The 13816-nt window shown below is 43.1% G+C and overlaps 1 protein-coding gene across 1 annotated transcript in view; it reads right to left on the bottom strand.

The window, feature by feature from the left end:
• Positions 1–13816, bottom strand: part of cadm3 (cell adhesion molecule 3) — a 79452-nt gene that overhangs the window by 16693 nt on the left and 48943 nt on the right. Inside the window, exon 4 of the mRNA XM_076098621.1 lies at positions 6602–6739. Coding sequence (XP_075954736.1) covers positions 6602–6739 — 138 coding nt within the window. The remainder of the gene's footprint in view (positions 1–6601; positions 6740–13816) is intronic.

Here is a 13816-nt window from a genome sequence, read left to right as displayed (position 1 = left end):
AAAGCTGTACACTCTATCTGGTGAACAGGTCTGTACGTTGACAAGCATATTGTAGAACAGACCATGCAACAGAAAATGTGCTGTAGAGCTGAGGGTGTGGAGGTAAAAATAAAAGGTGTGAGAAATGGTATAAAAGAAACGGAGCTCTCATCCGTCAGCATAAATTAAAACCCAGACATATCTGCAGAGAAGCGTCGATACAGAGAGCTGCAGGAATGAGTCTCTAAACTTCCACTTCCCTCGTCTCCAATTCAAAGGGTTTTTATGAATGGGGTTTTGGTCGGATCCCCGAAATAAGGTCTGCGGTCAACACAAGCTTGAGTGATTGTAACGTTTAAATACCCGAGTTGTGAATTTTGAAGCTTCCACGTGTCTTAAAAAAAGGCCCTCGCTGTCTAGTAGCTAAACGAGACTATAAAACATCACGACGAACACGGGAACACAAGTGCACATGCAGCACTGAGCTACATGTGGTGTAAGATTATATTGCTTAACAAAAATGTGCAAGTAACAGAGCTCATTTTATGTAATAATCCAAAAAGCCAATGGAAGAATCCCATTGGCTTTCTGTCTGAGGAACCAGTGCGAAGCTAACTTCCAGGCTGGCCTACACAAATGCGTCATCCCTGCAGCACTCGATATACGAGCCTCTGTCAGAGAGCTCACAGCCCAGTACTTAACCTAGTTTAATGTAAACCTGCCGACATCCTCAAGTCACAATGTTTGGTTCATTTATAGTGTACATTTATGAAATCATTACCTTGTCACATGATTCATTACCATCGAAAACAGTTCAAAAGTTTACAGTTCACAAAAATAGCTAATAATTACAAAAACATATATCCTCAAAGTAAAGTTATTAATTACTGATAAATCATGAAGTATATTATTCCAGCATTAGTGGTGTGTGTGGGGGTTTCTCCCTCTTACATATTTTAGCTCGACAATACTCCAGCACTCGCTAACAATTTAATAGGATGTATGTACTTCTTATTAAAACTTCCATTCCTCCAATAAAAAGGTGGGCAACCGGCACATCCCTGAGACTAACTTCCCCCAAGGTGGTGATGGGATGCAGATGAGGAGCTGGTGCTGTTGATGCTTCAACCCTCGAGCGTACAATCCACCGTAAAACAACCATATTAGTAGAATCAAACAAGTGGATGCAGCAGTTACTGCGTCCAGCTTGTTTGGCCCCTTTAAGGCTGGAGATGTGTGCTCTGTTGTGACATCAGTTTATGGATTAGAGCTGAATCATTAGGCACATAATCGATGAGTGGCTGGAACCCCAAATCATTTAGTCGCATAACGAGATGTAAAATGTAGTTTTCATAATCAAAGAAGTGAATCTGCCAGTGCTTCCTGTGTTTTGAATGCAGATTCAACTGTGTGATATCTTGCGAGACGCTGAAACACTGATGTGGAGGAGAAATTATCCATACAAATTGTAATTTTAATGCCGTAAATACTGCTCAAAGATTTATTACAGTAGAAGGTTTTTGCAATCTTTGCTAAGTCCACACCAATTTTGTTAATCAAGCTACCATTTCAAAACATTTATAGAAACAGCGTTCATGAGCGTGTTTCTGCCTCTCAGAGGTAAGAAGCTGCAGCTTGTCTTAGTTCATTTCATTTTAAAATGTGATGTTTTACTGCTTGTTCTTGAATGTCTTTGGGTTTTGGACTATTGGTCGGACAAAACAAGTCATTTAAAGTCGTCACTTTAGGCTCTGATGAATGTTGATTTTATGGACAAAACCTTAAAAATAGGCTAATGAATGAATAATTAAATGTATTATCAGTTGCAGCCCTATTCTGGATCGAAATAACATAAAATAATGAGCAGTTGGACCACTGTGGAAAGGTAAAGTGAATACAACTCATTATATTGAACAACTTTGCCAACTGAACAGGACGCTTGAGGCCCAGCGACTCCAGTGAAGCTGCTGAGCTGCTGAAAGTAGAAGACTCTGGCTCTACTCGGCGTCTCCGAGGTGAATAGGCAGCAATGCATGGCTCAACAGCGCCGCCATGCATGCTCGGCAAAAGCCCTTACCCTGGATAAAGAGAAGGTTTTAAAATAATCAAAACGGTCATCACTTTTAAGCTTGAATCGGATTACGTCCTGCGAAAGCGGTCCGAGTCTGATTTGAGCGCACGTGTGAGGTCATCTAATTTGGAAAGAAAGTTAAGTAGTCTTGTTACTGGATTAGCGGGTGAACGTGTATCTCCAGCAGTGGAGGAGGACTAATGACATTAACCCAAGTACACTTTGAGACACAGTGTTTCCATTTTCTTCTACTTCTGCTTCACTATTTTTCAGATGTTAACGCTGTAAATGTTCACATTGTGTCGCTGCATTTTGAAAGGATCTTCTTCCACAGCTGTCTGTCCCTCTGATGTCTCTTTCCGTTGCTCCGTGCGGACACACGCCCACGTACCCGTCGCCGTCCGCCCCATGTCCTGCATTATGACAATTTGGGCCGGTATTCAGCCCGTATGGCCTTAAGTGCCACCATAAATCCCCATTATCCTCAATCCAATACATCGATGTCACTAAATGATCCATAGCCCTTTCACACAGTACAACTAATACAGTCTTCAAAGCTCTTAGCCTTTCATTCTTCTCAATTACCACTCCCTTTCCCGCACTCTCTCTCGCTCTCCGTCTCCCCCCTCCTCTCCCCCGTCTCTCTATCTAAATCCTCTTTCCGGATTTCTCCCTCCGTTTCGTCAGCCTTGCCTCCTTTCTCCCCTCTCTCCTGTTGCGCTCTCCAGTCCCCTCCTCTTGCCCCCCCCCCACCACCACCACCACCCTTTGCTTCGTCCTCTACCCCCAAGTCTGCACTCCAACTCAGCCGCAAAGCATTCTCGCCTCTTCTTCTGTGGTTTTTTAAATTCCCTTACTGCTCTCTCTTTCTCCGTCAGTCTCTCTCTTTGCTGCTTCCATCAGCCTCTCAGTATCCTCGCAGTCGCTCCAGCTATTTTTATACACACACACACACACACACACACACACACACACACACACCCGCTCATTCATTCACTCCCTCTCTGTTCTCTGTTTTCTCAGCGGTCCCTCACTGTCACTTTCTTGATACAAGGCGTCTCTCTCTCTCTCTCTCTCTCTCTCTCTCTCTCTCTCCCTGCCTCACCCTCGCACACACCCTCTCTACATCTGTGTCGCCCTCGTTCCCTTCTCCTTCTCTTTGCTGCTTTCTTTTTACTGTCAGTGAAGCTGTCAGAGAAGCAGTGGTGAGCAGCAGAAGTCTCTTCTTTCTAACACACACACACACACACACCTACGTGCACCATACCATGATGAGATGAGCACTGTGTGACTGTGTGTGTGACTGTGTGCGCCGTTCCAATAATGACTGATTGGTGTTGTGTGGTGTCAGGACGGCTGGGCGAGGCCTCGAACACACCATCATTCACATCGAGTTGATGTCCTTCAAATCGCTCTCTGTCTGTCTCTACTTCTCTCTGTTCTCGCTGTATTTTAAAGGCTCGGTTCACCCAAATTACAAAAAAACAGAGCCAGTGTCCCTGTTACTTTGGATGCATCCCATTTCCCAGACACGATTGTTGATTCAGCAAAACCCGGGATTATATCAATTGACTGGGTTTATTTTTTAACATTCACTGCCAAGATTTCTGCCAACAAGTTATTCATTTCTGCAATATGTTTGCATGGCAAAGGGAAAGACCCTGTATATGGAATATAAGCCACGTTTAAAGGGGCACACAGTCATGAGGGGAGCTGCTCAGCCTGTGAAAACAGTTGTGGAATGTCCTCTGTGACTTTGAGGGTGTCAAAGTCTGAGAAAACAGCTCAACTTGGGCTACTACAACTTTTTAACAAAAAGTATGGACTTTCAGAGACATTGGGGGGATGGGGGGGGGGTCTAAGGAAAGACGCTGTCAAGTTGCATTATGCCGTGTTAACGCTACACGACTAAAGCCCTGATTTTCCACTTCCTGTCAGGAGCTCCCTGACAAAAGGCCCGATCAGAGACAAATCGGTGTTGGCTCGGCGCTTGCAAGTCGCCTCTCAAGCTCCATGTGTGAACTGTTCAAAGGACAGATTCTAGATATGTAGCTAAATAACTGGACTTGATGGGAAACCTGGGGAGGAGTCGCCTGTAACAATAGTAACTTTACCGTGTATGCTTTTTGCAACGCAAGAGGAAACGGGCTATAAACAAAGCAGGCTATTTCGTGAACGTGTGTTCACGACAACATGCACGGTATCACTTACATCGTTTAATCGTGTCACTTCTCGCTTGTGTTTTTGTGACAAATCGTAGTTTGGAGCCCAGGAATACTCATCGGGGATTCCTCCTGGTAAAAGTTCTGGTAGTGTGTGACCCCGCTGTCGCTGGTCGGTCATAGTGTGAAAAACACAACAAGTTATAAGACAAGTTGTGCAGAGTGAACGTAGCTTTAGGTATGAATCCAGTGCTTTTGAAGCTTGACCCATTCTAGAGAATAAAAGTCGGGGCCTTTGATCAATTTTGCCCATCTGTTAAACATCTGTCCCTCGGGAGTCCCCTGACTTTACGGTTAATCCTCAGCAGAAGTGGTTCCTATGAAAGCTTTTCACACTGAGGTCGGTGGATTATCCAGGGTAAACACATTTCTGCACATTTTGTTTCATAAAACAAAGCTGTAAGTCAGAGTGGTGCGCACCACAGACACCCCCCTTTATACTGTAATGCCAAAATACAGATATCTCAAAAACTGGACGAATAAAACCAAGCTATCTGCGTGCCGTGATACCATTACAGGTAAGAGTATTTTATGGTATTTTGGATGAACTCACAAAATCCAATCATCTCTAAAAAGCAACAATCTGAATTTCCAGCCTCTTCTTTCTCTCTGTCCCTTGTTTTCAGTTCGGCTGCAACAAAACGACCAGATAATCTGTCCTCCGGTGGGCAGCGCTCCCATTCCTGCTTCTCTTTGTAGCTTCAGTCCATTCTTTCGATTCATTTCAATCCATAATTATAGCCAACACCAACGCTGCCAAGATGGGCATTTTTGCATTACAAAGGTGCATAGAGGGTAGCATTTTCACATCAATAAATCATTATCACAATATTATAATTATATGATTACTGTCGAACAGCCCACTGCAGATAAGCTCTACCTGTTTGCACAGATTTAGCGGGACATCTGCTGGAGAGCTCAGACAGACAGGGGGCGCTGTTCTTCCAGCGCAAACACAGCTTAAAGCTGATAGAGTTTCTGGTGACGGCAGATGGTGGAAGAAGCAAAAGGGTGCGACAGAAACAACACTTCCAACATGTTTGTTCTGCTCGGTAAAGCAGAGCAGGAAACCTTTGACTGATGAAGCAACAAGAGGCAGGGAGGATTACGGGAAACATGGCTGTAATTTGGAGAAACGCTACCACTGCCAAATACCACTGTGTGACTCAGAGGCTGCCAATCGTCTCCTTGATTTTCAGTTTATCTGGAAGAAAGAAGCCGGCTAATTTGTCCTCTCATGACATCCTCGCTGCGCTCCCTCTGCCTTTCCCTTGCCTGCTCATTTCTCCCGTTTATCTGGAACAAAAAAGAAACAGTCGGCCTGACCCTCATGCAAAGCTCTCTCTATCTCTGTTTCTCTGTTCGACCTCATCCCTTCATCCTCTCCTCCGCCCCGCCTTTCATTGCTGGATTCTGTCGTTATCCCCGGCTAGATTCGACCCACGCTATCTCCCGCTCTCTGTTGTGTCGCTCCCCACATAGCAGATATGTTGCAGCTCAACGGATGACACACACGCACAGCACACTCGCACAGATAAACTCTGCATCAACACACGCTCAAACCACAATAACAGCAAACACACACACACACACAGTTCCTGGATGCATGCATAGGCACACATTTACATGATCGGGACTTGAAGGAATGATGGGAAAGAAGGGCATAAACACAGTCTCAGCATGTTTCGGCACTCGGGCACAAAAGCAGCGTGCTCTCAGACTTGCAAACACACACACATATGCAGGCACAGGTTTGGGACGCACAGAGAGACAGCAGGCAATGTGGCAAGGACACAATACACACACACACACACTGCATGATCCCACTCACACACACACACTCAAGCTACTTTCTCACACAAACAAAAATACATAAATCCTCATACGTGAGCCATATGCGCACAAATTCCAGCTTGTGTACAAACATACACACTTGCAAATCCCCATTCACACTGATTACTGCAGGATCACACACACACACACACACACACACACACACACACACACACACACACACACACACACACACACACTTAAGCACAGAGAGAAACACCCACACACACAAACACTTGTTTACAAGCACAAGCCACATACTTGCACTATTACACAAAATACTCGCAGCTGCACACTCTCACACACCCACACACACACACACTGTCCTACACACATAGCACACCAATGTGCTTTCTTACCACACGCGCAGATCCAGCATGAGTACAAGCCAGAGTACAACAACAGACACGTCCAACACACGTTTTCTGACCCCGCAATACATACATACACACACACACACACACACACACACACACACACACACACACACACTCACCTTCTACCTCCTGGTCTCCTCTGTACCAGCGCAGCCTGGCGGGGGGTTTGCTGCCTGTACTGGTGCAAGTCAGGGTGACTTTGCCCCCTTCCGGCACGGCATTCTCAAAGCCCGAGATCTGAGGTTTACCGGGCACACCTAGAAAATGAGGGAGGGCAAGAGTTGGAGAGTTAGCAAAGGAGAGAGAGAGAAAACTTTCATGCTGCAGAGTTCACCTTGTAGCCAGAGGAAAGCATAACAGAAAGGGCAAAAGTTGCTGTGGAAAAAAATACAAAGTTATATCAACAGCAACAATTGTATACAGCATCCTCAATACCGCAGACGAGCTTGAATTTATCAGGTCAATTGTGAAACGCTGATGAAAACCAGCTCGAGGCATAATAATGATGCAGGCTTGCAAAGTTTTGCCCCAAAAATGGTCATTTAACAGCAGCTCTAATGACTGTTGAGCTTTATGTTCACCCAAATCATCACTCAAGTTACAAATAAACATGGGAAAGCAGCTTTCAGTTTGTATGCACCATATCTAAACTCTCAGAGACCTACAGGTCAGCTGCAACTCTCACTTCTTCTTCTTTCTTTTTTTTTAAATCAAGGCTGAAGACTTTTCCGTTTGCGGCTGCCTATTATTAAATCAAATCTATCATTTATTTCTCACACTGCACTACAACTTGTATTCTTGTACCTGTCTTCCTATTTTGTTGCTTGTTTTCATTTTGTATTCTCTTGGCTCTTTAGTGACTGCTTTTAATCGTTTTAAAATGTACTTTAATTATGTGTTTCCTCTGCACTTTGTCTCGATGCTTTTGATGTGTCATGTAAATCGCTTTGGATTGCCTTGTTGCCGAAATGTTACATATAAATAAACATCAGTGTCCATTAGGACCGATGCATTAGAATATTATTATGTTTTGCTGACAACCACTTAAGGCGGTGCAAATAATTACCATTGTCTCTCAGAAGGAGAGGCGGAATTAGCTTAATAATGTTTCTACAGCATCACAAATCCTCTCAGGGAGGAGGTCCGTTTGTGAATTCAACACTAGGGGGGCGCTGTTTGAACCCTGTTTTCTACCAAAAATCAGCATGACCCCAATCTATTCCCTTACTGTAGTTTGTGTGCTTGAACTTGACCACACCTTGCGGAGTGCTGGCACTTCAGAAACCAGTCATCATTTCGCCATTGGTCATTTGCTACAGATTTCGAAGGCACTGGAAAAAGATGTCACCTTCTGCTGGATTGCTGTGTCAAAGAAACTAGATCTAATATGGATCGGTTATTTCTTGTCAACACTTGATCTGCTGACTGTAATAAGGGCCAGCCACATGTTCACTCCCAAGGCGTCAAATATCAACGTCCGGGCACAAGGCACTCTTTAGCGGGCTTCAGCCAAACATGTAAACCTATCCGCATCTTTATTAGGGGCTCTCAGCATCTGACGTTGTATTAAGAGTGAAAATATCTACTAAGGACAGCTGGGAGGGGTCTAACAAACACAGGAATTATACTCAGGGAACATTTTATTCTGTATATTTATTATCATTTTCACAGACGACGTTATGTTATGTGAGGCTGCATCACTGAGTCAGAAGACGTTACCTCCGTAGCTTATTAAGTTGTGTAACAAGCATAGTTAATTTGTGCCAAACCATGCTGTTTTCTTCTAACATAACTAAGACGCTTTGTCGCCTATAACCTTACGCTTCTACTAATACTACTACGTAGGTAGCGTGGCATAGAATTGCTAATGCTAGTAAATGATGTACTAACTCTGCAAAGGATTTTGCGTAGAAACGTAACATTTTAGAAACATATATCTCCTTCAAAGCCTCTCCGGGGAGCAGGTATTGCTAATTGCTATTCGTAATACATATATTTTACAGGGGAATACTGTCCTAACATACAGTAGAGGGTTACTGTGTCTGAACTTTCTTTATTAATGAACCACAAAAAGCTCAGATTCTACAAGTGCATATCATGTCTCGAGGTAAAGCACATTTTTGGTAAGACATTGAAAACTTAAATGTAAACAGAAGCTAAATGTAGAAAATGATAAGCTAACATTTCACTGCTTGTGGAACTCGTATCAAGTATTTCAACATTTGCCAACTGAGATGAAAATGGAAATGCAATTAATTCGATGAGAAAAATAATAATGCTGTAAAACCAAGAACATGAGTTCTGCATTAACTCTGACAGCCTTGGCATTTCTACAATTCAAGTCAGTCTTGTAACGCTGTGGCATTGTGTGACTGTTCATTCCTCAGTACTTTAGGTCAGTCCAAAATGTCAAGCAAATTACTTATTGCAAAGATTATTAAATACGACTCCCAGAATTCATTAGTTAAAAGCAAAGAGAGAGTTAGAATGACTCAGTCGGACTAAATGGGTTTTTGGGGGGGGGGGGGGGGAGCACTTGTGTGAGCGTTTGCAAGAAAAAGAGAAAAGGACAGAGGGATGGAGTGAGACAAAGGTCAGATTCAAACTGGCTTCAGCCAAGTGAGCCACCAGGAAAGCACTGAGCCAAACCAAACTATCACGATATATCTTCCTCTCCCAGAGGTGTTCTTCCAGATTCCAGCAGTCGGTTAAAATAAGACACATTTTTGCCTGATTGCTATTTTCACTTGGAGCGGGAGTTGCAGATAAAAGCGGGAGAAGGAATCTACAACTCCGGTCTGCCAAATATTTCAGAATCCACTCTCCACCATCATGGTCGAAGGCAAGAGTGGAGAGAATGAAACCTTTCTTGCCGTACTCCATCTGGAGCCGTTGTGGGCACTTTTCTCCAAGTGTTGGCGGAGTTTACTGTCATTCCGCTTTTGAAAATAATGAACATTCGGTTTGCCGGCTACCGCAGAGCGCCATTAAGGGAGGAGAGAGAGACCGAGTGATGGACAGAGGGAGAAAGAGAGAGCTGAAAGAGTAGAGCGTTAGACAGAAATGTAGAGGTAGAGAAGGGAGAGCGAGTCATGAAGGAATGCCAGGAGGGAAACTCATATATTTTCAGTACAATTGACAAGATGTTGCACCAATTATTGAAACGTGTGACATTTTGTCAGGCCAGAAAACTGAAATTCCAATATTACAAGTTTTCAGGGAGTGAAGAAGTGGATAGATAGATAGACAGATGGACGGATGGACGGATGGACGGATGGAAGGATGATGGATAGATAGATGGATAGATAGATAGATGGAGTTAGATAGATAGATGGATGGATAGATAGATAGATGGATAGATGGATAGATAGATAGATGGATAGATGGATAGATGGATAGATAGATAGATGGATAGATGGATAGATGGATGGATGGATAGATGGATGGATAGATGGATAGATGGATGGATGGATAGATAGATGGATAGATGGACGGATGGAAGGATGATGGATAGATAGATGGATAGATGAATAGATGGATGGATGGATAGATAGATGGATAGATGGACGGATGGAAGGATGATGGATGGATAGATGGATAGATGGATAGATGGATAGATAGATGGATGGATGGACGGATGGAAGGATGATGGATAGATAGATGGATAGATGGACGGATGGAAGGATGATGGATAGATAGATGGATAGATGGATAGATGGATGGATGGATAGATAGATGGATAGATGGACGGATGGAAGGATGATGGATGGATAGATGGATAGATGGATAGATGGATAGATGGATAGATAGATGGATGGATGGGTTTCTGCCATAGTTGCTGTGGCATTAGATTAAATGATATTTTCCCTGCAGACAGACAAGCAAACCGAACAAATACCAATATAGAATGCTGTGAAATAACCAAGGTATAGATCAAAAAATAAAAATGTGGTCAATTTTTAATGTAGCAGTATTTGATGTAGTGCACTGTGTGCGGAAGCTCTCTGGCAGTAAAGGAGCGCTGAATATTAATGAGAGAATAATACTGCACATATAGAATTGGCTGGAGAAGCCCTGTCGAGACCCTTTCCTCTACAAGGAGAATAAAAGAAAATAAAGCCATTATAAATTACTCTCTGCTTAGCTCAGGAGAGAGCGAAGAGGCATGCCACACATTTTACACCAACAGACACACAAGCATTTAAAACTGACCGTACTCAGCAGTTATGCGCTGGTGTGTGTCTGTGTCTGTCAAAACCTTGCACATGTCAAAACAAGAATAAAACACACATGAGCGCTGCTGTGCCAAAACTCGATGTCTTCGGCTGATTTTCCCATAGGGGTCGATGCATTTTTAGACATCTAAACATACAATTTTAATGGCTTGGCTTCCCCTCAGGGGTCATGAAATATTTATTGAACGCAGAATACAGTGTCACAGCCGTCAATTAACGGGATGGATCACAATTACTGCACAATTGGAAGCAATATGGAGGAATTCTGATGATAATTTGAATTTAAAGAGCTAATGTAGACCCGCCTTCACCCTTGCTTCGACACACACGTTTCCCTTCCCCCCCACTTACACACACACACACACACACACCAACATCGCATTAACATTTCAGGCGCTCTGCTAATGCTGTTGTCCAGGGCGACTATATTTAATTAATTTCAATATTCTTTGCAGCACTGCCAAAACATTTGAGTAAATATCAACAAAATGATTTATTCAAGGATGCTTCCACAGCTCTGGACTGACAAACCCCAAATTTGGGGAACAACAATGTGGCCTTTCAGCTACAGAACAGCCGTCGTAAGCCACCCGGCCCCACCCCAAATATCACAATGTTAGCATCTCTTGTCTCCACTTGGTGCATTTTTCAAGTGAGTTAGGCAGAAACCCTCTGCAGCTCATTTTTAATCCTCCTCAATACCATGAATAAGCTTATATATCAGAAATGTATTCTATGTCTGTATCATATGAGTTTGTTAAATAAATGTGGATGCAGGTTTTTTGTGAGCAGCACAAAAGATGACTCAGTTTCATTGCAGAGCAATTTAAAAGTGGCGTTGGACGCCCTGAAATATTGGCCATAAATCTGCCCACCACAACCTCCCAGGAATATCCCACCAGCTGTCTCTGCCATGTATACAGTAAGTCTCTATTGTGGTTGTGTGGCCATTAGCTCGTGCATTACAGTATTGCCAAAGCACAATGCTTTGTTCTCATCTTCAAGTAAAACCACAAAATATGGCCAGAATGAGCCCTGAGACACAATAACAACCTGACTAATAAAAATCGATACTTAAAAGATTGTTTGTGAGGGTCCAAAGCCGATTAGCCCAATATCCAATCGATAAACAGGCTCAGTCACCACTGACAGGATGACCACAATGTATCGCAGGCTGCAGGGAAGCAATAACATCCATCCCAAAGAAGATGAGTGGAGCCGGTTCAGAGTTATATGAGGTCACACCCTTACACATATAGGTTAAGGCTGTAAGAAAGGATCTGGATCAAACTGGATGAAGGCATCACAGGGAAGGCTTTGGAGTCATAACGTTACGGTCCACAGAAGGGATCATTTTGGGAATACATATTCTTTTTAATTAAGTTTTCTCAATTTATTTTTCAATTAATCTGTCACTTCAGTTTTTACTTTTAAGCGAAACTCAATTTTACACATGAAAATCTGATTATTCTTCATAAGGAGTACAGGATCTCAGAAAAAGATGAAAATTAAATGCATTATGGGAAACATGAAGCATACAGTGATTTTGCAGCTTTAAGGCCTTTGCACACCAGGGGGCGTGAAGAATAGACGAGACAAAAATGCAAAATACTCACCTGCGAATATTTCACGCTATTCACACTGGCAAGGATGCGAATTTTGCGACAGTTGCAGCACTTATTGAAGAACAGTTTTGAATAGATGCAGGCGGGCAGAGTACCAACTACCAGGCTCCCATTGACCCAGAGCAGCGTCTGGCAGTCTGTCTGAGGTTAACTGTTATTTAGCCTTTGCTACTGGAAAATATGTTATCGAGTTTGCTTTCAGCAAAATGCTTTGATTTGAGTTCCCTCTGGTAAAGATTACATAGTGTACTGTATATGTTTAGGGCTTTTATTGTGAAAGAACGGTACGCTCTGCCTTTGTCAAGGTTGCCGCCTTGGTTCGAACAACAGAACCTCCCTATTTGTAAGCTTTGAGTATATCCGCCACACATAACGTGGTTGATGCCTTTATTTGCGTTTATTTGCGTGTTCCATGTGAAAGTATTCACGATAAAAACAACAGCTGGGAAAAAAATATATTGACGTGCAAATCAATCGCAAGAAAAATAGACGCCTCCGGTGACTAAAGGCCTTTACCCACAAGACCGGATATCTCAGCCATTGTTGCATCGATTGCAGACATTATTTTATAATCCGTCTTTCATAAGTCCTCTAACTTAATAGAAGCGCAACACTAAACTGCTGGAGTGGCAATCCTTTGCCTCATGCCAACAGGCAGCCTCCGCTAGCATGTCACAGTTACAATGCACATTGTAGAGCAGGATGAGGTTTGACCCATCCAGAGGGTCAAACCTCATCCTGCTCTACACTCTGCAGGGTGGATCAGGCGAGCACAAAGCCACAGCGGTGCATCAAGGTGAATTCGAGCCACCTTTTCATCATTCTAAAAATATAAACTGCTCTTGTCATTTAATGGGCCCACATTTTCTCTGTGTATTTGGAAACCCACTGGTAGAACAAGAGGCCATAGTTGTGGAATTGTTATAAACAACATGACAAGTGAGGAGAAAATAAGAAAAAGATGCCAAAAGCTTTGAATCATCCATTTAGATTTGTCACAATCCAACAGGTTCGGGAGAGAAATCAAGACAGACTGCAGTCCAGCTGATTTGTACTGCCGTCAATCAGTCCCAAAGGAGATACGCTGGAGTACGAAGACAAGGAAGGCAAGGATATCACTCAGCAGCATTAGGCCTCGGAGAGAACAAAGAGCATTTCTCTAGAAAAGTCTGCATAGGAAAGAAAACCTGGATGGGCCTCTGAGAGAGGGACTCTCCTTCAAGGACGGACAGGAGATAGAAAGAATTAATAAAGTAAAGGGAGTTTTACAAAAAAAGTATAATAAGAAAAAAAGATTGTATTGATTTTACATATTTCTGCAGCATCAAAAAAGTGAATATGCTCATGTGCTTGACAGTCCAGGGTGCGTTTCAAGGTCTGGAAAAGTTTCAACCTCTGTTTTTTGGCAACATCAAGACAACAGCTTTCCCCCACCAATATGCACAGTGTGTGAGGTAGTGTGAACATGTACTGT

Source organism: Anarhichas minor, unplaced genomic scaffold (assembly GCF_050575085.1).
Source record: "Anarhichas minor isolate MPS153535 unplaced genomic scaffold, ASM5057508v1 ptg000024l, whole genome shotgun sequence".
NCBI lineage: Eukaryota > Metazoa > Chordata > Actinopteri > Perciformes > Anarhichadidae > Anarhichas > Anarhichas minor.
Note: the sequence above shows the minus strand (reverse complement) of the source record. Positions and strands in the feature narration are given on the sequence as shown.